Source organism: Eumetopias jubatus, unplaced genomic scaffold (genome assembly GCF_037043125.1).
Source record: "Eumetopias jubatus isolate StellerSeaLion01/CBP00866 unplaced genomic scaffold, mEumJub1_p1.0 scaffold_4, whole genome shotgun sequence".
In the NCBI taxonomy this organism is placed as follows: domain Eukaryota; kingdom Metazoa; phylum Chordata; class Mammalia; order Carnivora; family Otariidae; genus Eumetopias; species Eumetopias jubatus.
This window is the reverse complement of record NW_028274810.1, coordinates 183,228,953-183,255,933: the sequence shown is the minus strand read 5'-3', so window position 1 is coordinate 183,255,933 and position 26,981 is coordinate 183,228,953. Positions and strand designations below refer to the sequence as shown.

Below are 26,981 nucleotides of genomic sequence, written 5' to 3'. Positions count from 1 at the left end.
GCATGAAAGGAGGAGGCTTGGAAACACCAAACAAAACTTCTTAAACACATTAGAAACACTGAAAACCAAATTTAAGAATTTTTTTTAGCCTATTCAAACTGAGTAACAGGAGCTTTTCTCTTGCCTCATTCTATTCCAGGTGAACCATACCATCATCAAAATTCTCTCCTGAATGTATGTTATGATTGCATTGCCATTTTCCCCCTTTTCAGTATAGACAGCCATTCGAAAGCAAACCCAAATATTAAAAATAGTATTTGAGAAAGCAGTCACAGAAAAGTCAGAATTAAATTTTATTTCACATTGGTAGAAACCATGAAAAAGATTTACATTTTCCCACATTAGAGCACAACATTTCAACGGAATATTTCTTGCCATAAATTAGATCTTGCTGATTTGTATAATTGAAACAACAATTTATATTCTTCAAGGTAAAAGGAAAACGACTTAGTAAATGATTGTTTAAAAATTTTAAATCCAAACATATGGCTTCATTATTAACATTCTGTACAGTCATTACTAAATTATTTCCATTATCAATTAGCACCCATTTATAAAGATGCATTCCTAACATTGTTTTAGTCAGTTGGAATACAGCAGAAAAATTAACAGTTCAGAAATATCAAGTATACATTTTTGCTACATATTAAACTGTGGTAACTACACCATATGTATTGAGTTGCGATTAATTTTTATCACCCATAAATTTGTTTTCCAATAATTTTTACCAATAATCTGAAAAATTCAACTACTTAAAGTCAAATAATTACTACTTTTATGTTTGCACAAAAAACTAATTAAAAAAAAAAACCCATCTGACTAAAGTGAAGTTTTCAAAAAAGTTCACTGGCAGATAAAAATAAAGCAAAATTTTCTAATGGACTGTTCATTTTCTACAGTAGTTGGTTTCAAATATATGTACAAGTAAACTAAAACTACGCTCGAGGAGAATCATCTTAGAGCAAATCATCTTAGAAATTAGTTTTTAAGATCTGTCTTAAATATTCCAGAACATACTAGAATATGACCTATACATTCTTTCAGTTAATTACAGAAAAATACAACCACAGAATTATTCCCATTATCTAGACTGAAGATTCTAATAACTATATAGGTCTAACTTTGGACTAAGGTGCAGTTTAAGAAATAAGTAGTGTAGGAAGTTTAAAGGTTTCTGTATACAAATGTAAATACATTTTAAATACCATCAAACCTGTGATTCAGAATGTCAAATTACAGCATGTATGGGCAGCAGATGTCTATGGCAAGGAGGCAATATTTGGTCTGTTATGAAGCATAAAAAAGAACAGATTTCTAGAGACAAAAAAAAAATACTAAACAGAAATGGTATCAGGGAAAATAAAACCTGGTCCCCAAAATAAAAGGGCCATTAACTGAACACAGGAATATTACTCTTTATTGACCTTAGAAGCATTATCCCTATTATTGGGAATAATGTAGTAACACCTCATTCTCATTATGTATTACAATCATTAAGTATATAATGAATATATATATATGTATAAAAATACAGATAGTGCATGGTGACTAAGTAATTTTGGAATAAGTCCATAGACTAAGTCACAGCATGCATAAGTCATTTATATCTTAACTGCTCATTTGTACCTAAACAAATTTTCAGTAAGCATACTAATAATTGTCAAATGACGTAATAAAAAATCTGGTTACAGTATTTTATTATTTTGCTGAATTACTTTGGGAAAAAGAAGCTTAGCTGCTTCACCTATTTTAATACTAGTATATTCTGAATCATATTATACAAATACAGGTATAGAAACTTAAAAGACCATCTTTCCCACAAGGAGAGAGTATCATGTAGTCTCTATCATTGGTGTGTATTTACAAAACATTTTAACACTGCAAACATTAGAAGTTTCAAGACTGGGCACGGGAAAAGGTTTATACGCTACTACAATGATGCTGGTGTGCACTTCTACAGAAGGCCTCTTAGTGACATCAATCAACTGGAGGTAGAAGTTTATCAATGAACTGCTTGATATCCATCATTTCCTGTTTGGAATAAAGTGATTTAATAAGCAGTTACAAAATCAGAAATTAAATCCCCACTAAAATACCACCAACTAAATTTGTGGTGTGTTTAGGTAAGGTGAAACCATATTTTTACTACTTCAGTGAAATGAAAAATTATAACAGAAATGAGGCTTCAATAGAAATTTCAGAACATCTCCTGAGACTAGGATTATCGTACATTCAAATGATAGCTCCCAACTATTATGCAGTCCCATGATAATGGTCTGCACTTTGCTATACCTGAACAAAATAAAACACAGGGGTTGGGTGGAGAGAAGGGGGCTTAGAAGTAACAAAACCTATCCAGAGGAATATCAGTAAGGATATAATTACGGTCAACTAAGCATGGGTAGAAAAACCTAGCTTTTAACTTTCCCTCATTAGAATGAAATGCTAAATTCGTAGCAGAAAGTATTTTGTGCCTTTCACAAGGATTTACATACAACCAACCATTTAAAAGACAGCATGTACCTATGACAGGCCTGGATGAAAAAGAATACATCAAGTATTTATTACAAAAGAAACGTTTCTATAAGACTCCTGCCATGTGGTTCGGTTTTCTCACTCCCCTCTAATAATTTCCTACTATAACCTCTAGTATTTCAAGGCTTAACCCCACAGACTCACAAATTAGCCATGCAAAGAACCTTCACCCTTATAATTTAGTCACTTGGAAAATAAAGCCACAGCACAGAAGTGCTCTATTTTACAATGCTCTAAAGTCCTGGAAGTTTCCTGGTGACGATACCTCCTACCGTTTTATCTCTTCTCACTTTCTGCTCATCATTCAGTCCAATGTTCTCCAACGTGATTGCACAAAGAATCCTCAGCTTTTATTTTACCTTTTTTTTTCTTTTTACGTAAGCTCTGTGCCCAACTTGGGGGTTGATCACACAACCCTGAGCTCAAGTTACATGCTTGGGGTGTGCAAACAGTGTGCGACCCTTGATCTCAGGTAAGTTCCAGCCCCACACTGAGTGTAGAGATTAGGTAAACGGCATCTTTTTTTTTTTTTTAAGATTTTATTTATTTGTCAGAGAGAGAGAGAGCACAAGCAGGGAGAGCAGCAAGCAGAGGGAGAAGCAGGCTCCCTGCTAAAAAGCCCGATGTGGGACTCAGTCCCAGGACCCCAGGATCAAGACCTGAGCCAAAGGTAGCTGCTTAACCCATTGAGCCACTGAGGCGTCCCTGGAACTTTTATTTTAAAAACACATCCATATGAACACAAATACCTGAGTATACCTGCTAACCCCCAATGTGCTGAATCAGAATTGTGGAGTTTGGAGTTCTGGTGTCTGAATGTTTAAGCTCCAGGGTATTTGTGATATAAAGCCTACTTTGGAAACCAATGCTCTAGACCCTCGGTCCCTCCTGGATACTCAGAGTGCCAGCCCACCTGTTTTCTGGATTCAGCACTTGCTGATGGTTTCAACTATGTTCTCAATAATAGGCTAGAATCCCAGGCCCCCTTATCTTTCTGGATAAATCATATTTCTAACACTTTTCTCTGTCCGTAAAACAAATGATTCAGCCAGGCTGAGTGGTTACAAAACAGTTTTGTTAGGGACTACCTCAATGCTTGGCAATTAATTTTTATTTTAGGCCTTTCCAAGCCTCCAAACCGATGCAGGCCTCCTTCATTCTTATCGAGTGACCATATCTCCTACTTTAAAGACAAAGAGGATTTAATGTGAACTCTCAACTAGTACTACCTCAGCAATCCTTGTTCATATTCATCCACCCTCTTTTAGATTCTTAAGTGTTGTTCTCCTCTTTGAAGGCAAGCACTATCCATTTTAAGGCTTATTTACATTATTAGATCTCCCTAAGATTCTTCCATTGGATTATTATCTTCTCTTCATCACATTTTCTTCCTCCCTCCCCCGCCAAGGGAGTCTTTTTCTCCCATCCATTAAAGAGAGTTTTTTTTTACTTTTTTCCCCCTTCACAACCTTTTCAATAAACGTTTTTCCCATTTCTCTATCCACTTTACACAATCCACTGCAGGCTCCATCTCCCCAAACATCCAAGGTCACAGATGGCTTACTATTGGGTAGTTTCTTCCCAGCCTATTTTTCCTCAATCATTCTCTGAATCATGGGACACTGTTCCCTCCCACTCTACAATTCTTTTTCTTTTTTTTTTTAAGATTTTATTTATTTGACATAGAGTAAGAAAGAGCGAGGGAGAGAGAGCGTGAGTGGGGGGTAGGCAGGAGAGGGAGAAGCAGGCTCCCCACAGAGCAGGGAAGCCGGATGTGGGACTCAATCCCAGGACCCTGGGATCATGACCTGAGCCAAAGGCAGATGCTTAACTCCCTGAACCACCCAGGAACCCCCTTTTTCTTTTTTTTTTTCTTAAATAACCTAACCAATTTTTTTAAAAAGTTTGTGTATGTATGTATGTAATCTCTACACCCAACGTGGGGCTCAAACTCACAACCCCAAGATCAAGAGTTGCACACTCTTCCGACTGAGCCAGCCAGGTGCTGTACTGAAATTCTCTCCTGCACTCTCATTCCACATTTAACTCCTAATCCCCTCCCGAGTTCTATCCCTTGGCTTTTTTCTCATGATATTCTCCCATGGTAATTCTTCAGTAATTAATAATATTGGCAATTATTCTAAATCTCTATTACAGGCTTGAGCTTCAGACAAATATTTCCAACATCCCATTTTGTTATCATGGGGGGTATATCAATCTCAGTATGTTCAATAAACTCAGTATTATCTCCTTCCGGTTACCCTAAAACTGTTCCTTGTATCTACTTTATGAATGGCATCCTGCTCTAAGACAGCCAGCTCTTCATAAGACTATGGCCCAACTGGACAGCTTGCTTTCCCTTTCCCTTTCTCTGCACACTTGCTATCAAAATCCTACCCATTCTTCTAAATCTAGCTTTTTCTTCATGATCGCAGTACTTCTCAAGATAAAATTAATCTCACTCTTCTCAGTGTTTTAGAGAACTTTAAAAACTTCTAATATAACACTTACCACATTCTGTTTTCTACACAAGTATTTGGATATATATCCTCCCCTATTAAATTTTAAATTTTATTAATTTAGCTTACATTTTAATAAAAAGGACTTTTTGTCTCTGAATTATGTACAAAGCTTGCATGTAATAGGAAAACAGTGAACGTTTGTTGAATTAAATTGAATAAATGCTGATCTAAATCCTGCCAACCTATGATTCTATGCGAATTCATTAACTCCTTTAACTACCCAATCAAATGTTACTTATGTTAAAAATATCACATGAAGAAAGTTGCAAATATGTGTCTGTAATCACTCCTTCCAATTACCTGTTGACATGAACTGTGCCTCATGCCTTCATAGGTTTTGAAGGTTACATTGGCTGGATTTACTAATGTTTTTAGCTTTTCGGCAGTAAGAGAAGCAAACGTTAGGGGAACTAACAGATCGCAATCTCCATGGCACTGAAGAATAGAAATATCTCTATTAATGCCACTGATAGGCCCCTGCAAAAAATAAAAGAAAACTAGTATTATTTATTCAAATGTATAGAGTATTATATGCCAGGCATTTACAACTATAGATAGATATGCACATACAATGTCACTTACATCATAGGTTCTATTCGGCCACAGAACTAAAATTCCTTCTATCCCTATGCTCCCCACAACTCTTTAGTTAAACTTTTATAGGACATATGATTACCCTGTCTTGCTTTTTAAGATTTTATTTATTTATTTAGAGAGCACGCAAGCATGGAGAGGGGCAGAGGGAGAGAAAGAATCTCAAGTAGACTCCCAGCTGAGCACAGAGCCTGACATGGGGCTTGATCTCATGACCCTGAGATCATGACCTGAGCTGGAATCAAGAGTCGGACGCTTAACCAAATGAGCCAGCCAGGTGCCCCTACCCTGTCTCATATTACTGTTTTCCCAATGAAGTGGTTCCCTGAAGAAGACTCTTTCTTATTCTTTATATGTTCAGTGTCTTGAGATGAGAGGTATGTTTTAACTGAATCATGTTCTTCTCAGTTCTTATTTAATTGATTTAAATAAGATGGTTAATAAACTATCTTAATAAATAAAATAGTATGTGTAAGACACCAAAGAATTACTATATAGTGATGAGGAAAAAAATCCTAGATTTAAAAGTAAATTGGAAAATAAACGTCCACTTCTCCCATGTATATTATATATTGCTTTACACTACTGAGTACTTAGAAATTCTATTCTATGGTAAAATTCTGCTATCAAGCAGTAAAAATACTGAACTTTTGAAAATATTATATGTGTAAAATACTGCCCTAATTTATATATACATTTTAAAATGTATCAAACACTTCAAATATAAAATTTATGACAAAAGGACTTATTTCTTACTCCAGTCTCTGCAATCCACAATAAAGACAATATAGTATTCAAATAAAGCCTACTAGTACATCACAAAGTCCAGGAAAATTATTTTTTAAAAAGGATGACTGATATAAACTATGGGCTTTGCGTGATGACCTGACACATTCTAACAAATGTACCACAGGGTTGCAGGGTGTCCATAGCCTGTGCACCGATGGGAACTTACTGTGCTTTTTGCTCAACTTTGCTATGAACTTAAACTTCTCTAAAAATATATAGTTGATTAATTAAAAAAAAAAAATGAACGTCTCTCCAACATTATCAGTAATGTTACAGGTATCACTCAGGCTACCTGTGGAAATGAAGCCTGGAGTGGAAGCCAGCAACTGAGTGCAGTGACACCGGCCAGTTTCTGCTGTGTGGTGAGAGCAGTGTATAAAGATAAAGCTCCTCCCTGGAAAAACAAGCAGAGAAAAGTCAATGCAACACATCCTCTGCTAGCAGCAACTTAAGAGATTTCTTGTTATTAATGATGTCCATTAAGGAAAAAAATCAACCTGTGTGGTTCATGTCAAATCAAATCAGGCAAGCTAGCAGAAATACATACATACTCCACCCCACCATGTCCTAAAGGACATGATTCTCTACACTGAAGACCACTGTGAGAACATAGCAACCACCCAATCAGTTAAGAAACAGTTAATTGTATATTTAAATGCACTTACAACTGCCTTAGGAACATTCTAAACATACTTATTTGCTCCTCTGAAAAGTTTAGGTATAAAATCAAACCTAGTCTTAAGCTGGTAATCTTTTCTACAACAAAAAGTCAAGATAATAAGGACTCTGTAGCAGACACCTTCAGAGTATCCGTCTACCCAGCTTACAATACCCTGCGCTCTGGGAAGAGCATTCCCATCAGTTATCTGGATGCCACGTCACTCTGACCATGCCTGTGCTGTGGGTCACTGGGCCCCATGAAAACATGAGATTCTTTCTCATCCAAGATAGTCATGTTCCTTTTCTCAAGATTTTGAAATTGGGATTCAGTGACTGTCAGTCTGTCTCTTTGGGTGGCTGGAATGGTAACCTGTAAATTCAAGAACTGGAAAAGCTATAGGCTGCAAAGGTGCAGAGCGCCAACTGTAGATGAAGAGCCAAATGAAGCAGATGAGCAGAAAAAACAGGAGACGGAGAGAAAGCCATGAGGGCTTTCCAAATCTTAGCTATTCCCTGAGGCTCTGATTCATTCTCATCCTTGGTTTTCCTGATGTGATCCCACAGACTCATAACCTGCTCTTTCTTGCTTAAGGTAAGAGGAATTCCTTTCTGTAAATTGTAATCAGTGAATCTCAACTATACAGTCTCCTTTGTTAGCTTTTTTATTTGAATCAAGCATTCATTTCTGTACCTACATCTACATCACAATGTGCATTACAATAGACATTATCTTGACTTCAACAAATACCAAACCAGGAACATCTTTTTATTGTATTGGCAAACTATCTATCTATTGAATGCTAACTTCTAAAGAATTCCATAATTCTGACATTGGCCTAATTCAGGTAGTCTGAACACTAAGTTGTTGATTTAGAAGCTTTACAGACTAGAAGCTAGAGCAATTTGGGATGGGTGAAAAGGTGAACATGTGAAAGCTGAAAGAAAGATCTAAGGTCAATACGAGGTAACTACGTCTGCAGAAAAAGTATATAAAGTAGGAGAAAAAGTACAGAAAGAAGAAGAAAGATGCCAAAAATAAACCATCACATATTTAAATCTACAATCTACAATCTATTTTATAAGACAAGAAGAATAAAGATGATAAAGTGCCATCAGCATGATGGGACATAGGTCTAACATCTAATCATGGAAAGGACACCACTGAGAGAATCTTAGCACATGGAGGGGAGAGCGTGAGGCTGAGGCACCATCCCGTGAACCAAAGAGACCAAAAGAGACCACACTGAAAGGTAAGAGAAATGGCTATATGCTGAGTGCACTGCCCCTCTCCCAAGCCAGTGCAGCACCACCTGGAGAGTATCCCCAGGGTGTCTGGTTCCTGTTGTGGGAGAAGAGAACCCAGGGGGAACAACCAGCAACCTCCAACATTGTGGGACACTTTGTGGGAGCCCTTACTTGGATTTTTGCCCCAAGGGGGGAGTTTGTGGGGCTCAACCACTGGGAATCTGTGATAAAAAGAGGGAAGAAATTCTCTTGTTTTCTATTTTACTGTTCCTATCAGTAGTCTCCTCCTAGGATAGGGGAACTATACTTGTGTTTATTAAATTAGAATTTTGTTTAAAGGGGTACACAGCATCAACTTAGATACCTAAACTACATATGTCCTAATTATTTTAAGAAAATATATTCCAAGTTCTAATCAATTTACTTATTAATAAATTGATTTTCAAGACATAATCTAGAAGTTGAAGGCAATTGCTGGAGAGAAAACTAAAAAAGCAAAAGAGTATATTATCATAATTAACTATATCTAGTCCATTCAAACTTAATTCAGCATTAAAGGTAACAGTATATATATATTAAAAAAACCCAGTATATCAGATTCTGTAACATGTACTAAAAAAAAGACTCCTCCATAGAAAAGGACAGAACCCACAGACTCCTAGATAAATATACCAATGACATATCACCCAAACTTTATCTTACCTGAGAAAATCCTCCCAAAACAATTCTGTTAGAAGGAATGCCATTCTTCACCTCTTGCTCTATCAAAGCTTTTACTAAAAACAACATAAAATTAAATCACTAATACTTTCAAAGTTAAGCCAAAAGATACCATTTTAAATAGGATAAAATTAATTACAGAAAAGCACGAAGTATATTAAAGGTCGAAACAAGTGAAAAACTTGAAGCACTCTACTAAAATACAAACCTAGAATGTATTTTCATTATAAAACTCGTTTTGCAGGTGTTGCTTAAACTGTTCAATTATTTCTTACATAATTTATAAACAGTTCTTTCTCTTATCAATCAACAGATATTCTTTTATCTATGGTCAATTCTGCTCATATACATTTATATTTCTCTCCAATGAATCACAGGATTTGTACCTAAAAGTTACCATTTTAAAATATAAATAAAGTATATTACACAGTTTGTGATTTATAGTGTTTAAAAAGTTCATTCTATTATTTTTAAAAACTATAGTACTAATTTTTCCTATAGCCAGTAAATGATGCAGGAAAAAAAATCAAATGAGTTCTTTTGTTTCTGCAAAATACTTTGACACAGATCATTAACTATAAAAGTTGATGACTCCTAGAATTTCCTTTTTCTTTATAATCTGTCCAGTGTTTTTTTTTAGTAACTACACAAACTATGTCCTTTCATTTTTACATATGTGCAAGAGTTTCGTTTTTTTTTTAAAGATTTTTTATTTATTGAGCGAGAGAGCACAACTGAGAGCACAAGCAGGGGTGACGGTCAGGGGGAGAGGGAGAAGCAGTCTCCCTGCTGAGTAGGGAGCCCAACACACGGCTCCATCCCAGGACCCCAGGATCATGATCTGAGCCAAAGGCAGATGCTTAACCAACTGAGCCACCTAGATGCCCCAAGAGTTTCATTTTTCAAGATTAAAATTTCCAACTTCGTATTTCTTCCTTTTTATCAAAAAATAAAAATCTGTTTTTTTCTAAAACACTGCAAAAAACAAATGCCCAAATGAAAAATTTTCTTTTTATATAAAGTTTAGTACTGAGTTAGAATGAGTATGAAAAGTAATGCCCTGACTATGGCATGGAAGAATGGGCTAGAGAACAGCAAAGGGGGCTTAAGAAATAAAAGAAGTGCTGAGAAATGTGAGGGATTTATTTAGGGAGACGGCACAGCCTCAGTCAGATGGAGACTGCGGAAGTGGCAGGACTGAGCCTGGGTGGCTCAGTAGGTCGGGCGGCAACTCTTGATTTCAGCTCAGGTCATGGTCTAAGGGTTGTGAGATCAAGCCCAGTGTTAGGCTCCGTGCTCAGCACAGAGTCTGCTTGTCCCTCTCCCTCTGCTTCACTTGCCACTCGCAAGCTATTGGGACACTTCCCGCCGAGTTTCACAAAGCTTTACCCCTCAAGGTTACACCAAGCGCTGAGATAATGTTGACAAACTACAAAGACATCAGCGGTGGAACAGTGCATTCCAATTTCAATCACCTTCTGCATAAGGGCGAGGGCACCACTGTGCTCCCTGGACCTAACCTGAACGCTCTCTTCTTTGTTCAGGAGCTTACTCTTGTAGGCCTCAAACGGAGCCTCCATTCTTTCCTAGCTCTAAGTCTGAGCCTCACTTTCTCCAATAATACATCACCTTGGAAAGGAAAGAAATGGCTCGTATGTCAGAGGCCAACTCTATCACTAGGATGGAACTTACCAGGCTTACCAGTCTTCTCCACAAGGCCCTGCCCCTCCCTATCTTCTACAAGTTCTAACAACTCACTCCCAAACCCAATACCTATTTTTGTCATTTATTATTGTTTGAAAAAACCCTAGCTCTAGGATTCTTGATTTGACCTACTTATTGATGATCCTAAAAAAGCCAGTGTTCTTGGTTTGACAGTCTCAAATCTCCACTGCATTTTGAGTGTATCTTCCCTGTTTTAAAGTTTTTAAGAGTTCTTTAAAAACATTTTTAAAAAGGATCCTACTGGTTTTTAAGCTATTTTAGAAATTTTCAAACAAATCTAAAAATAGAAAGAGTGTGCAGTTACTCCCAGGTACACATCACTTCACTTCTGCAACTACCAATTCACAGCCAGGCTTGTTTCATCAACCCTGCTGCGCCACCACCCAGTTATTCTCAAGTCAATCCCAGTGACCCCACCTTTCTGTAAATACCTCAGCGCATACATAAAAGGAGGCCTCTATACATCTTCTTTTTTCTTTTTTTATGCCTCTATACATTTTCTAAAACTAGATTTCTCCCAATAAGCTAGTGTTCTTTATGCTTTCACCCTAAAAATAAACGGAATTACCATGTCCATAAGGAAAATGGAATACCAACCAGAGAATACACTTTGGAGATTCTGTAAAGTAGAGCCAAGACTTATGTCATAGCAGTGTTAAATGAGATGTTCTACAAGAATTACCTGGCTTCTTTAACAGCTAAGTATTCAATCAGTGGCATTTATTATTACCACACTAAAATTAACCAACAAATTGTGTTATATATGATTGTATCACTATACCCATCCTTATTTCAAGTCTCCTTAATGAAGATAAATGGCCACAACTATTAAATTGCTATTTTCTCCATTAGTCTATGTAAATCAAAGCAAAATTATGTATCCAACAGAGATGAAGTTTGATAAAGGCCATTCTTCCCCATTCATTTCATCTTCATTTATAGTTAAGGGAGTCCATGGGGACATTGTGGCAAACAAGTTAGAGACTGATCAGAAAGGAAGGAAATAGCATCACCTCCTAAGTTCAGATAATTGTGTATTATTTCATCAACATCAATAAAACTACTGAACCTACTAAAATGAGAATGCTTTTGTCTTTATGTTTCTGTACTCACCATTTTCTGCTGCCTGTTTAATTCCAGGTTCATCCTCCTGTGAATCTAGTGAAAGCCCAGTAATATCAAACCTGGAAAATAAGGCAAAATCTTAAAAGAGCTCTTTGATTCTAAAAATATGTACTCATGGTAAATATGTTTCACTAAACTCAGGATAAAAAGAACTAACCATGAACATGAAACTCAAAATGTCTACAGAGGCCAAAAAATTAACTTAAATGTGTGATTATGACATTCTACATGTTCCTTTCACCAACTAGATACAGATTCTAATGTTAAAAAATCACAATGCCACATAATTTTAGGGTAAGAACATCTAAGAAAATACCTAGTCCAATCTTACAGCCAAGCAGGAATCTCATCGCACATTCCTCTAAAAAGTTTGCAATAAATTCCAGCCATTCCTTTCCCTCTATTGCATCGTAAGTCAATCCAATGGAACAGAACTACTTTACCATGTCATTCTCGCATGCACTACTACCTTCATAAGTATTGAGCAGAGGAATTACACTGAGCTCTAGCCACATTCTGCAAAACATTTTCATCACACATAGTAGATACCTCCAACTAGAGACCCAAGGGAAGCTTTCCTCTGGCCCTTTCCATTTCTCTATCAAGTTACATCCTTTCATTATGGTCTCTAGCCACATTAGCTAAAAATTTTGGTTCCGGATGAGAATTTTGCCAGAGAGGGAAGATGAAAGAACCAAAGAGCAAAGTAGGCAGGAACTTGTAAAAGCTTCTAAGGAATCCAGAAGAGAGAAAAAGAAAGTGAAGGGGTGGATAAGACACGGGTAGGAACAAGAAGAGACTACAAGATGACAATAGACTGGAAGTAGCTTAGAGGAACAAAGAACTGACTCTACTTCCTGACTATAAAACACACAAGGGTGAGAATGCAAGCCAGTGCAGCCACTCTCGAAAACAGTATGGAGGTTCCTCCAAAAGTTGAAAATAGAACTACTCTATGACACAGCAATTGTACTACCGGGTATTTACCCCAAAGATACAAATGTAGTGATCTGAAGGGGCACGTGCACCCCAATGTTTATAGCAGCAATGTCCACAATAGCCAAACTATGGAAAGAGCCCAGATGTCCAGAAAAGATGTGGTGTACACGTACATACACACACACACACAGGAATATTATGCAGCCATTAAAAAAAATGAAATCTTGCCATTTGCAATGACATGGATGGAACTAGAGGGTATTATGCTAACCAAAATAAGTCAATCAGAGAAAGACAATTATCGTATGATCTCACTGATATGTGGAATTTAAGAAACAAGGCAGAAGATCATAGGGGAAGAGAGGAAAAAAATTAAACAAGACAAAACCAGAGAGGGAGACAAACCGTAAGAGATTCTTAATCTTAGGAAACAAACTGAGGGTTGCTGGAGGGGAGGCGGATGGGGGAATGGGGTGGCTGGGTGATGGACACTGGGGAGGATATGTGTTGTGGTGAGCGCTAGGTATTGTGTAAGACTGATGAATCACAGACCTGTACCCCTGAAACAAATAATACATTATATCTTAATTAAAAAAATAAACAATTTTAAACAATTTTAAACATCATTAAAATGACACTAAGCATCACTGAACTAGATTTTGATGAGAAAGAATGGCTTTTACCAATCTGCTGCTTTTATTGTCCTACTTCCATGGTAGAAACTGAAACAAGACCCCTGAGAGACTTAAAAAAATAAATTAATTAAAAAAAATACAAGGGAATGTGAAAATATCTTGAGAGGGTGGAAGAGGAAGTGGTTTCCTTAAAAACTTGTCAACTCTCCAGGAAGGCAACATATTGGAAGGGTGAAAGGCTGTTGCTTAATTAGAGTGTATGCCACATGGGGTCATTTAAATGTTGGGTCACTGAAACCAGCAAAGGTTTATCAAGCAATAAGAGATATTTTCTACAGTATTTCTGTCTACCCATTTTCTCCTGTTTCTCTACCTTTTGGTGCAGCTCCTTAAGTTTAACCCTGAGTCTAAAATACAAAACTTTAAGGTTAAGCTTAAAGGTTTAAGGTTAAATTTAATTGTATAACTTTGCAACATAAAAATAGCTAATTAAAAATTGCTACATGGAAAAGCACTTCCAGTTAAAAAAAAAAAAAGGAAAAGACAAAAACTAAGTATAAATAAGTTCTTACTGATACTTACCAAGAAGGCATAGCCATGTTCATATTCAATGTTACAGGCATAATTGGTCTACACGGGAAAGAAAAAAAAAACAGCAAAATAAGAGTAATGTAACAAGGCATAAAACCTGATAAATTTCATCAATTAAGAATAGATAATTACTTGAGGCTTACACAAAACTGTATGCTACAATTGTAACATATGAACTGTGTCACTGCATCCACACCTGTGTCATTTTTTCTACGTAACCCCCAAATGTATTCTGAAGATGGAACAGCAGCTGGAAAGGACTAAGCTTGGCAAATAAAAAATATTTTCCTTTCTCAACTCCCTTATTTAATACTTTCAAACCAGACATGACAAGGAAAACAAGTAACCAAGAGAGTTGGAAATGTATGAAATATGAGACTCTGGCTAAGGGTTTAGGAAATGAGCAATTTACTGCACAGATATAGTACATCAATTCTCATACGGTCAAGATTACATTTTTGCTTATATTCTATCTACATACTTGGTTATTTAAGAGACCTCTAAATAAATATGGGAAATATAAGTTTTGCCTAAGTGTCCACTATACCCAATTCAGGTCTGTGATGAAAAATCTGCTGGGTAACCTGAATATAGCTAGGTACAAAAGAAAAGAAAAATAAATACACTAGAACTACATCTTACCACTAACCTCCTAACTCATGAAACAAGTCTACCTTAGAGGTCACAAAATCTTATCAAAATTTCTTTGAGAACATGAACTTCCCTAGACTGGGAAATAGCCTTAAATCAAATCAGTCCTGGGGCCAATAACAATACAGCAGAAATCCTAATATAATCAAGAATTCTGTCTCATAATGAATCAGAATAATAGAGGACACAGACATTCTTGCCATAGTATTCAGCTGTAGCCTACAGAGGTCAGATAAACCTTCTATTTCAGGATAAAAAGGGGAAAGAAGTTTTCTTACCTCATCACATATTTTTCCTCTTTCCATTTCCTCTTTCACATTTATCAGCTCTACTGCTACTACCACTTCTGAGGATGAATTACTAACCTAAGAGCACGTATCTAATCCCATTTGTCTTCTCCACAGCTATTGTTTCTCAGCAACCTTTTGACCTAAAACCTTGCCAATCTCAGCAATTTTCTGAGTTTGTTCAAAACTTTATAGTTTCTGACATCCACAAACATTTTCAGAATTCAAAACCAAATCTATCAGACTTTAAAACCTGTGTTCTTTCCACAGCACACACATTGCCTTTAGCTGATAAAATTTAGGAGTGTTTTCAACATAGTAAATAAAGATCTCTCACAAACCTGACAAATAAATAAATCCCCTTCAGAGATACCTCATGGATATCCTTAGATCTCAGATATTTGTATATCTAAAGGAATTTTCCTAGCTCTGAGTTCAATTGACCTCCAAGAAAGCATTATTTTAAATTTCCAAAAAAAAAAAAAAATTCTATGTAGCCAAGTTACCAGTTTAGTTTTAAAGAATTTACTAATCTTTATTTTTAAACTGTATTATTTAAAAGGATAAAAACTAATTATATTCAAATGCTTTTCTACGAAAATAAAGCTATCACAATTATTCCTCTCCAGATTCTGAATCACAAATGTAAAGATTAAAATACTTACGCATGTGGGCAGATGTATTTGATATGTGAACTTCTGATACCTGCAAAGGCTTCTGCCCATCCATGCCTGGTAGAGAAATTATTTGAATGATGCCATTAGATACCATTTTAAATCCCAATAAGTTAGTAACAGAATGGTAACTTTAAAAAACTTGCAAGGATAAATGTTAACTCCTTGTAAAATCTTAAAAGTGTGGAACATCAATGCTATTAAAACACCACTATCAACGCAGAAACAACCCAAAGGCTACTACTACTCAAGCTTTACCTACAAATAAAGATGATGTCTCCAGATTTCTGAAGAGCAGTGTGTTTTCTTTCATATATTTCCACAGGGCTTTACAATTTACAAAATATAGATATGTTTATCTCTTTATAATCTTACAACAACGTGCCTAACAAACTAGGCAAGACAGATAATATAATTCACATTATATTATATAATGTGAATTCTCATATAATGATAAAAGTCACCTCAGGAGTAAATCAGTTATTCTTAAACTCTATATGCTAATAAATAAATATAAATAAACTCTACATGCTTACTGTACTACTAAAAATCACTTTATTTACTATTCTTTACTCGTGTGTTTTATGTACAGATACATGTTCAAAATGGAATACGAGAAAAACTGAAAATCATGATAATCCTTCAAGCCAGAAATAAGCAGTTAATCTTCTGATGTATTTCCTCCCAATTTTTTATGCACATCACTTAAGAAACAGATACAGATTTTACAAAAATGGGATACTATACATACATAGTTTCCTGCTTGTTTACACTTGACATTATAACCGATACTTTTTACATGTTATTTATTTTTTTATTTTTTTTTATTCTGCGGGGGGCAGAGGGAGAGGGAGAGAAAGAATCTTAAGCAGACTCCCCGCCCAGCAGAGCCAATGCAGAGCTCAATCCCACGACCCTGAGATCATGACCTGAGCAGAAATCAAGAGTCAGCTGCTTAACTGACTGAGCCACCTAGGATCCCCTAAACATGTTACTTCTATTAAAGGATAAAGTAAAAGTAACTTAAAGGGTGCCTGGCTGGCTCAGTTGGTAGAGGATGTGACCTCTACTGGTCGTGAGTTCAAGCCCCATGTTGGGCATGAAGCCTATTTAAGTTTTAAAAATAATTAAATATTTTAAAAACCTTAAAATTTAAAAATAAATTAAAATAAAATAAATAACGTGGTGCCTTGATGGCTCAGTCAGTTACCATCAGACTCTTGGTTCTGGCTCAGGTCATGATCTCATGGGCTGTGGGATCAAGCCCTGTGACGGGCTCTGTGATCAGTGGGGACTCTGCTTGAAGATTCTCTCCCTCTGCCCCTTTCCCCAGTCACATATGCACACGCACACACTCCCTCTAAAATAAACAAATCTAAAAAAATACTTTTTAGAAATTAAATAAACGTTAAATGATTTTCAATAATTATTTATCTATTTTAATCCACCTTCCCCCAAATGTTAAAGACATATAGGAAAATTAATAACAAAGTAGTAGTTTTAACACTTATATAACACTAGCTATGAGCCAGGCACTATTCTAGAGTTGTGTATGTGCTTTGCATGTGTACATGTGTGTTTATATGTGAGTTCATGTGTGTGTCTTATGTGTGTATAGAGATATATGAGATATATATGAGACCTCATTACGAAAACTACAAAAATGTTGAAATAAATTAAAGACCTATATAAATGGACATCCCATGTTCACGGACCAAAAGACTTAATATTCTTCTTTTTAAACATTTATTTATTTATTTTAGAGAAAGAGAGTGTGTGCAAGTGGTGGGAGGGGCAGAGGGAGAGAATCTTCAAGCAGATTCCCTGTTGAGTGTGGAGCCCAACAAGGGGCTCATCTCACAACCCTGAGATCATGACCTGAGCAGAAATCAAAAGTTGGCTGCTCAATCAACTAGCCACCTAGGCGCCCAAGACTTAATATTTTTAAGGTGGCAGTACTCCTAAACTGATATACAGTCAATGCAATCTCTATCAGAATCACAGCTGGCTTTGCAGAAATTGACAAACCAAATCTAAAATTCAGTTGGAAATATAAGAGACCGAGAAGATGTCAAAACAATCTTAAAAAAAGAGTAAGGTTGGCGGACTCACACTTCCCAATTTCAAAAGTTACTACAAAGCAATAGTAATAAAGACAGAGTGGCACTGAAATAAGGAAAGACCTACAAATCAACAGATTTGAAAATACAAAAATAAACCCTCCATTTATGATTAACTTATCTCTGAAAAGGGTGCCTCCAAAAAAATCAATGGGGAAGGAATAATCTTTCAATGAAAGTAGCTGCAATATAACAGGATGAAGTTGAACTTCTACCTCACACCATACACAAAAATTAACTCAAAATGTACCAAAGACTTAAATGTAAGAGATATAAATTAGTTTCTTTATTATTTTTTAATTTTTTTTAAAGATTTTATTTATTTGAGAGAGAGAGAATGAGAGATAGCGAGCACGAGAGGGAAGAGGGTCAGAGGGAGAAGCAGACTCCCTGCTGAGCAGGGAGCCCGATGCGGGACTCAATCCCAGGACTCCAGGATCATGACCTGAGCCGAAGGCAGTCGCTTAACATACTGAGCCACCCAGGCACCCTAAATGTAAGAGATAAAACTATAAAACTCCTAGAAGAAAATATATGAAAATCTGTGACGTTGGATTTGGCCATGGTTTCTGAGATACCAAAAGCACAAATGACAAAGAAAAAAATTTAATCATCGAAATTAAAAACTATTATGCTTCAGAGGGCACTATGAGGAAAGTGAAAAGACAAACTACAGAATGGAAAATTATTTGCAAACCATATTCAATAAGGGTCTAGTATCCATAACATATAAAGAACTCTTAAAACCCACAAACAAAAAGACAACCTAAAAATAAATAGGTAAAGGACCTGAACAGACATTTCTCCAAAGATACACAAATGGCCAACGTGGTCAGGAAAAGATGCTCAACATTATTAGTCATTACATAAATGCAAATAAAACCAAAAATGAGATACCACTTACACCCACTAGGATGGCTATAATAAAAAAGACAATAACAAGTGCTAAATGAGGATGGGGAGAAACCAGAATTTTCATATACTGCTAGTAACATGGAGTTACTATATGACCCAGCAATTCTACTCAAAGGAATATGATGAACAATAAAAAGAAATGAAGTACTGGGGAGCCTGGGTGGCTCAGTCGTTAAACGTCTGCCTTCGGCTCAGGTCATGATCCCAGAGTCCTGGGATCAAGCCCCACACTGGGCTCTCTGCTTGGCGGGAAGCCTGCCTCTCCCTCTCCCACTCCCCCTGCTTGTGCTGCCTTCTCTCACTATCTCTCTCTGTCAAATAAATAAATAAAAACTTTTAAAAAAATTACCTTTAAAAAGAAATGAAGTACTAATATATATTACAACATGGATGAACTTCAAAAACATTATGTTAAGTAAAGAAAGCCAATTACAAAAGACCATCTATTATATGATTCCATTTATATGAAATGTCCAGGATAGGTGAATCTATAGAGATAGAAAGTAGATTAGTGGTTACCTAGGGTTGCGAATAAGGGGGATCTGGGGGTAAAAAAGAGTACAGGGTTTCCTTTTGGAGGGATAAAAATGGTTGCACAGCTTTGTGAATACATTAAAGACTGAACTGCAGAATTCAAATGGGTGAATTGTGTGGTAATCAAATTATATCCCAATCAAACTATTACCGAAAGAATTAAAAAGGAATAAATGATCTGAGTCCGGTCATGAGGAGACATTAAACCTAAGCTGCTGGTCATTCTACAGAATATACAGAGGTAAGGCTCCACATTTTAAAAATATAAAGGATATGAGAGCCTAATAAACTATTTCATAATGAAACACAAATTACTGGAAAGGATCTTGGATCAGGAAGGAAACACATAATTGGGAAAGCTGGCAAAATTTGAATGGATTCTTTGGACTGGACGGTAGTATTGGATCAATGCTGATTTCCTACTTTGGAGTGTTGTATGCTGGTCATGTACAGTATCCTCAGGTATGGGAAACACCAGAGTATTTAGAGATTATGGAAGATCATGCTTTGGGCTGATGTCAAAGAATTAAAAAAAAAAAAAAAAGACTGATCACTAGATAATGAGTATATGTATATACATACACATATGGAGACAGATAAAGACCTTGAGTGCATGCACAAATACACAATGTGGTAAAAGATTAACAACTGGGGAGGCTTGGTACCAATGATATGGAATGATTTCTTAGATAATAACACGAAAAGCACAAGCAACTAAAGAAAAAAAGATAAACTGGAACTCATCAGGATTAAAAACTGTTGTGCTTTGGAGTGCCTGGGTGGCTCAGATGGTTAAGCTTCTGCCTTTGGCTCAGGTCATGATCCCCGGGGTCCTGGGATAGAGCCCTGTTTCAAGCTCCTTGCTCAGCGGGGAGACTGCTTCTCCCTCTCCCACTCCCCCTGCTTGTGCTGCCTTCTCTCGCTATCTCTCTCTGTCAAATAAATAAATAAAATCTTTAAAAAAAATAAATGAGCAAAGGTATTGAATAGATATTTCTCTAATGAAGATATGTAAATCACTAATAAGCACATGAAAAGATGATCAACATGATTAGTCATTAGTCATTAATCATTTTCTTCAAAAAGAAAGATAATAACAAATATTGATGAGAATGTGGAGAAATCAGAACCCTCATACACTGTTAGTAGAAATGTAAAATGGTACAGCCACGGGGGACAACAGTCTGGGAGTTCCTCAAAGGGTTAAAGAGTTACCACTGACTCAGCAATTAATCAAGTGAACTGAAAGCCTATGTTTATGCAAAATCTTGCAAAAAGATACTCAGAGTAGCACTACTGCTAACAGTCAAAAAGTGGAAACAATTCAAATGTTCATCAATTGATGAATTAAAGAAACATGGTATATCCATAAGATCAATACATGGATATCCCTCCACAGAATATTATTTGGCAATAAAAGTAATAAAGTACTGGTACACATTACAACATGAATGAACCTGAAAAACATGTTATGTGAAAGAATTTAGACAGAAAAGATCATCTATCATCTGATTTCATTTATATGAAATACCCAGAACAGACAAATCCATAGACACTGAAAGGAGATTAGACACTGAAAGGAGATTAGTGGTTGCCTGTGAAGGGAACAAGGAGTATCTGCTAACGGGTATGCCATTTCTTTTTGGGATGTTGAAATATTCTGGAATTAACACAGTAGTGATGGTTCCACAACTTTGTAAATATACTAAAAACTATGGAATTGTACACTTTAAAAAGGTTGACTTTTATGGATGTGAATTATATATCAATAAATAACATTAACTAAATAAGCTTCTAAAAAGTGGCAGGCCAGAATTGAACTGCAGCCTACTGTTTGCCAACTACTCTTCTACACAAGAAATACTCATATAAGAAAAAGGAATAGGAATCTTGAGTTCTAGTCCCAACTGTGCCTTTATCTAGAAGTGTGGCCTCAGATGGTTCAGTCTAGTGGCTTTTAAAAGTGTGGTCCCTGGAACACTAGTATCATCTGGGAACTTGTTAGAAATGCAAATTCCTGGGCCCCATCCGAGACCCACTGAATCAGAAACTCTGGTGGTGGGGACCAACAATCAAGCCTTCCAGGTGACTTTTTTGCATGCTACAGTATGAGAAATCAATGTCTTTCCAGTCCTGTTTTCCCATCCATAATCTGTGCTGGTCGTACTGGATGATTTCAAAGGTCCCCACAGATTATAAAAATCTTTGACAATAACTGAATTATACAAAACTATGGCCAACTTGTCCTTTTGATAATTGTCAAAGTCAGTGGAAACCTAAAGATTTAAGATGTCTACACAAAGCTTCAGTAAAAGGAATCTAATGTTCAAAAACCTACATCAATGAGAATATATTTCACCTAATTATTAGAAACAGGAAAAGAAAATGAAACAGACACACACACACACACACACACACACACACACACACACAGGTTTTATGGGTTCAAAAAGTGAATTTCAAGGCATATCCCAAAAAATACTACAAATCCACTCTATTTTACTTCTCAGTTGTGCTTTTAGAAAAGACTACAAAGTAACTGAAGTCTGTTTTCATTATCTTCACTACTCCAAAGTAATATGCTGTGAACTAAAAACTCAAAGATTCCACAAGAAACACAACTCATCACCATCTGTGTCCCAGTAGCATATCACTGTCATGGAATCTCCCCTACCTGTCTTAATGAGTCTTACCAACTACCTGGCTAAGAGCAAAATGACCCAAGATGGGTAAGATTCTTTTTTTTTTTTTTTAAAGATTATGTATTCATTTGAGAGAGAAAGAGAGATTGAGAGAACGAGGGGGAGGAGGGGCAGACGGAGAAGCAGACTCCCTGCAGAGCAGGGAGCCGGATACAGGACTCAATCCCAGGACCCTGGGATCATGACCTGAGCGGAAGAAGGATGCTTAACTGACTGAGCCACGCAGGCATCCAAGATGGGTCAGATTCTTAAATGAACACCAGAACTAGGGGTGATATAAAGTCAGAGCTGGGGTGGTCCATTTTTGGGTGATAAGGAAAGTGTGTCAGCAGAGAAAACTGTGCAAATATATAGAAAGAAGGAAAAGTGAGAGACCACAAGGGCACAAAAGGCAGAGAGAATAGCGTTGGTGTAGTTGATTAGATAGTCCCCACAAAATTCATGTCCACCTGGAACCTCAGAATGTGATCTTATTTGGAAAGAGGCTCTTTGCAGATGTAATCTGTTAAGGATCAAGATGAGATTTGCTAGGATTAGGATGGGTCTTAAATCTAGTAACTGGCGTCCTTATCAGAAATGAGAGAAAAAAAAAAAAAAGAAAAGAAACACAGATAAATGGCAAAAAGGTCATGTGAAAAGGGAGGCAGAGATTGGAAGTACATTGCCACAAGCCGAGGAATGCCAGGAGGCATCAAACTTGGAAGAGGCAAAGGATTCTCCCCTAGAGCCTTTGGAGGGAGTGCATATAGTCCTTCTGACACCTTGATTTTGGACTGCTAGCCTATTTAACTGTGAGGATGGATTTCTGTTGCTTGAAGCCATCTAGTTTATGGTTTTTTTACTATGGCAGCCCTAGGAAACTAATATACTTGGTGACTAATTCCCATTATATGTTTTCCCCAGGAATTCCTCATTCATTCATTTATTTACTCAACAGATACTTAGTTGTTCTTCATATCCAGTACTGTCCAAGTCCTGGGGATGCAGTATTAAGTTAAATAGAAAATATCTGTGTTCTCAGGTCAATTTTATAGCATGTGAGTTATAGATCAAGAAAATTAAAAAAAAAATCTTTTCCTTCATGGACTTTATATACAAGAGAGCTACCCTTGTATCCTTCCACAAATACTGCTTTTTGCTTAAACTAGGTTGAACAGTTCCCTAGTCCTTATAACTTAATGATCCCCAAATCACATCCTATAATTCTCTTAGTTCTTGATTATAGAAGGACTTGCAAATGAATGATCATAAAATATACCCATGTTGCCAATTCAATATTATTTACAATCCTCTCTTTATTTGATCTCTCAGTAAGGTTTTTTCTTTTTTTTTTTTTAAAGATTTTATTTATTTATTTGACAGAGACACAGCGAGAGAGGGAACACAAGCAGGGGGAGTGGGAGAGGGAGAAGCAGGCTTCCGGCAGAGCAGGGAGCCTGATGCAGGGCTTGATCCCAGGACTCTGGGATCATGACCTGAGCTGAAGGCAGACGCTTAACGACTGAGCCACCCAGGCACCCCTCTCAGTAAGGTTTAATCTACCTGACCAGTTTCTGTCTTTGAAACTTTTGGGTTTTTTAGTCTTTTTTTTCTTATGAAACTTTCTCTTCTAAGCTTTACAATCTCCACAGCCTAGAAAAATCTCACATAGATAGGTAACACAGACCAGTAACTCCTGGAATATATGAGGGGAAGGGTAAGTTTACATGAAGAGGGCCAAGCTTTCCACCTGGCCTTTTCTCCTTCCTGCTCCCCTTAACTGGAACTGAGCTTTCAGGTGTCACATTCAGCTGGGAGGGGGGTGAGTAGGGGGGCAATGCCAAAGTATACTACTGGCCATAACTGCCAGAACAGAAGCCAGGTTTCTGATAGAATTACAAATACAGAAAGGGGGAAGGCTAGAATAAACCCAGTGGTGCTGAGTGGAACTGGAGGAATCAGTATACACCCCCTAATTTTAATGTATGTAGATATCAAAATTGATATAGATGTGTCTACACATGTATGTTATGTAGCTATACTCCCGGCTCTGTCCACTGAAAGGATCTAGAAGTAATGATTCTAGCAGTAAGCACATAAAGCACTCAGATCTTGGTTCCTAAATATTCTCTACTAAAAGGAACCGGGGCTCTTGAAAAAGAAAAAAAGAGCTGAGTCCCAGGACTGAAGCAGAAAAAACATAAGATGATCCTGGAAAAGATCTTGCTGCACCAGAAAGCAAGAAAGTGCTCAAGGAGTGATGGGGCATGGTCCCAAAGACATAAGAGTAGCTTGGAGGGGCTTCTGATAGCCAAGTGTAGGATGATGTGACCATCAAATATATGACAGATTTAACAGTTTGTAACCCTCACAGTAAAAGAGCAATCCAAGAGTCTGTCCTGATTTGATGCTTTAAAATGAATACATGAATACATACATACATAATAAATAAGGGAGAAGGGAGAGCGGCCAATGAATAAATCTAGAATGAAGGATTTTTTTAAAAGATTATCTGGAACTATCACAATAATAGATATAGATAAAAATAATTAATAGACGCAAAATCTATAGGTGAAAATTTGGTGAGAAACATGTTTTCATAGTATCAAAACATCTCCCCACAAAATATTTTTCAGTAAATACCCTTATTTATTTTACTGTGGAGAAACAGGGCAAACACCATCTTAACCAGGTGAAAAAAATGTAACATCACCAGTAAAGGAACAAAAATCAACATAGTGTGCAACTGATACAATCCTCTGAGAGGAACACGGCAACATCTCTGTGATATTCCTGTCAAAAAGGCTTAAGTCAGGAGACATCACACAAACCCAAACTGAGGGACAGTCTACAAAGTAATTGGCCTGTATTCTCAAAAAGTCTCAAGGTCATAAAAGACAAGGAAAGACTGCTCTAGACTGAAGGAGACTAAGGACACGATAGATAACTAAATGCAACGTGTGATCCTGGTTTGGATCTTGGGCCCATAAAGGACATGATTCGGTCAAACCAAGAAAATGTGACAGAACCAAGAAATCTGATGATAGTGGTCATGGGGGAATGTCCTTGTGCTTACAAAATACACACTAAAATTTTATGGAGTGGGCGCTTGGGTGGCTCAGATGGTTAAGCGTCTGCCTCCGGCTCAGGTCATGATCCCAGGGTCCTGGGATCGAGTCCCGCATTGGGCTCCCTGCTCCTTGGGAGCCTGCTTCTCCCTCTGCCTCTCTCTCTCTCTCATGAATAAATAAATAAAATCTTAAAAAAAAAAATAAGTAGAATAAAATATTATGGAGTAATGAGGCAATATTTCTACAATATGCTCAAATGTTTCACCACTGGGTAACAGGAAAGGGTATGAGGAGATCTAAATACTATTTCTGCAATACTTACTTAAATTTGAAGTTATTTTAAAAGAAAAAGTTAAAAATTTTAAAACACAGTAACAATGATGGAATATAACCCATTACATAAATCTATAGTCTGCATTAAATGGGGAGGGGCAAACTAATAAAGTGTGACAGACTTGGGAAATCACATCATATTAACAAATGAGTCAAGCAAGAATCATCAACGGATGCTGAAAATACTGGGTAAAAGTTTAACATACAATTTGCAAAGTCTCCAAGTATCTCCCTACAAGTTGCTTTTTAACTACAAAGGGAGAATAACTGCAGTAGAGAAACCTGGAAAATACCACCTTAATCAAGTGATTCAAGTTAAGCATCAATAATGGGACAAAGGCTATCATCTGTCTCCTGACATGATGCCCTGAACAGGACATATAGCCTATACGGTATTTGTACCAAAAATGCATAAACTTATCTAATGAACTTAGGGACTAGCTTAACCTCTGCAAAAATGTCAATGCAAGCTAAAGTGTGGAAATGAAAAATCAAGGTAACTGCAACTTACTCTCAAGGATTTCAGCAAACATATTATTAACACACACATTCAACAAACAAAGGGATTAGTGGATCTGGGTAAAAGGTATTGAGCAATCTCTATTCTTGCAACTCTTCCATAAATTTGAAAATATTTCAAAATAAAACATTTTTAAAAATGTTATCAAAAACACTTATCTCAAAAAAAAAACACTTATCACTGAGTTTTAGGACTATTCTCATAGTCACAGTTTGAATTTTTTTACAATACAAATACAACATTTTCAAAATCCTAACAAAAGCCAGTTTTACTTTAGAAGGAAAACTATGATCTCGTGCCATACAGTATAGTCTAAAATATGTTTATTTGAATAGTAGTTTCATAGTTTATTATACGTGTTATTAGGAACACTCTGGTTGTCACGTTTCTTTACAATAAAACTTTTCAGAACTTTAAACATGCTAGTGCATATGCTGTAAGTTTTTTCAAGAGGAGAATATGCCATAACATATTTCCTAGACACTAAGACATAATATGAGGGGAACCACTGAAAAAATAGGTTAAGGCAAAAAAAATCACCACCACAATAAACATACATGTAGTAAAATTAGTACCAATCTCAGAAACATAAAAATATGAGGAAAATTACATATTAGAATTGATGAAATATAGAATTATACAGGTCTCTCAATCTTATTTGGCCACCACTTTTTTCATGAGGAATCTCAAAGACACAGACCTTGAGACCTAAGTTACTAGACAGTACACCCTGGCTAGTTCCACAAAAAAGAACCTTAACCAAAAAAACAGCAAAACCTGTCCATCTTAACAGCAACAAACTGAATCATTTAATCCCCATCATCCTCAAAGTTAACCTGACAAATATAAACATAAAATTGCCACTTGTCGGATTGATTGGTTCTGAACTTCAACATGTATTGACAGAACAAATTTTCTTTTTTTCTTGCCTTTTTTTTTTTTTAAGAGGGGGGAGAGAGAGAAAGAGAGAAAGATAGGTGGGGAGCATAGTGAGAGGGAGAGAATCTTAAGCAGGTTCCATGCCCAGTGTGGAGCCCAATGCAGGGCTCCATCTCACCAGCCTGAGATCATGACCTGAGGTGAAATCAAGATTCAGATGCTTAACCAACTGAGCA

General features: G+C 36.6%; 1 protein-coding gene across 1 annotated transcript in view; it reads right to left on the bottom strand.

Annotated features, from left to right (window-relative positions):
* Positions 1-286: 286 nt before the first annotated feature.
* LYPLA1 (lysophospholipase 1) overlaps positions 287-26,981 on the bottom strand; it is a 29,291-nt gene continuing 2,596 nt past the window's right edge. The window contains exons 3-9 of the mRNA XM_028118961.2: positions 15,684-15,749; positions 14,072-14,119; positions 11,904-11,974; positions 9,048-9,121; positions 6,733-6,834; positions 5,358-5,534; positions 287-2,031 (exon numbers count right to left, since the gene is read on the bottom strand). Of these exons, the coding sequence (XP_027974762.1) occupies positions 1,978-2,031; positions 5,358-5,534; positions 6,733-6,834; positions 9,048-9,121; positions 11,904-11,974; positions 14,072-14,119; positions 15,684-15,749 (592 nt within the window). The 3' untranslated portion in view covers positions 287-1,977. The remainder of the gene's footprint in view (positions 2,032-5,357; positions 5,535-6,732; positions 6,835-9,047; positions 9,122-11,903; positions 11,975-14,071; positions 14,120-15,683; positions 15,750-26,981) is intronic.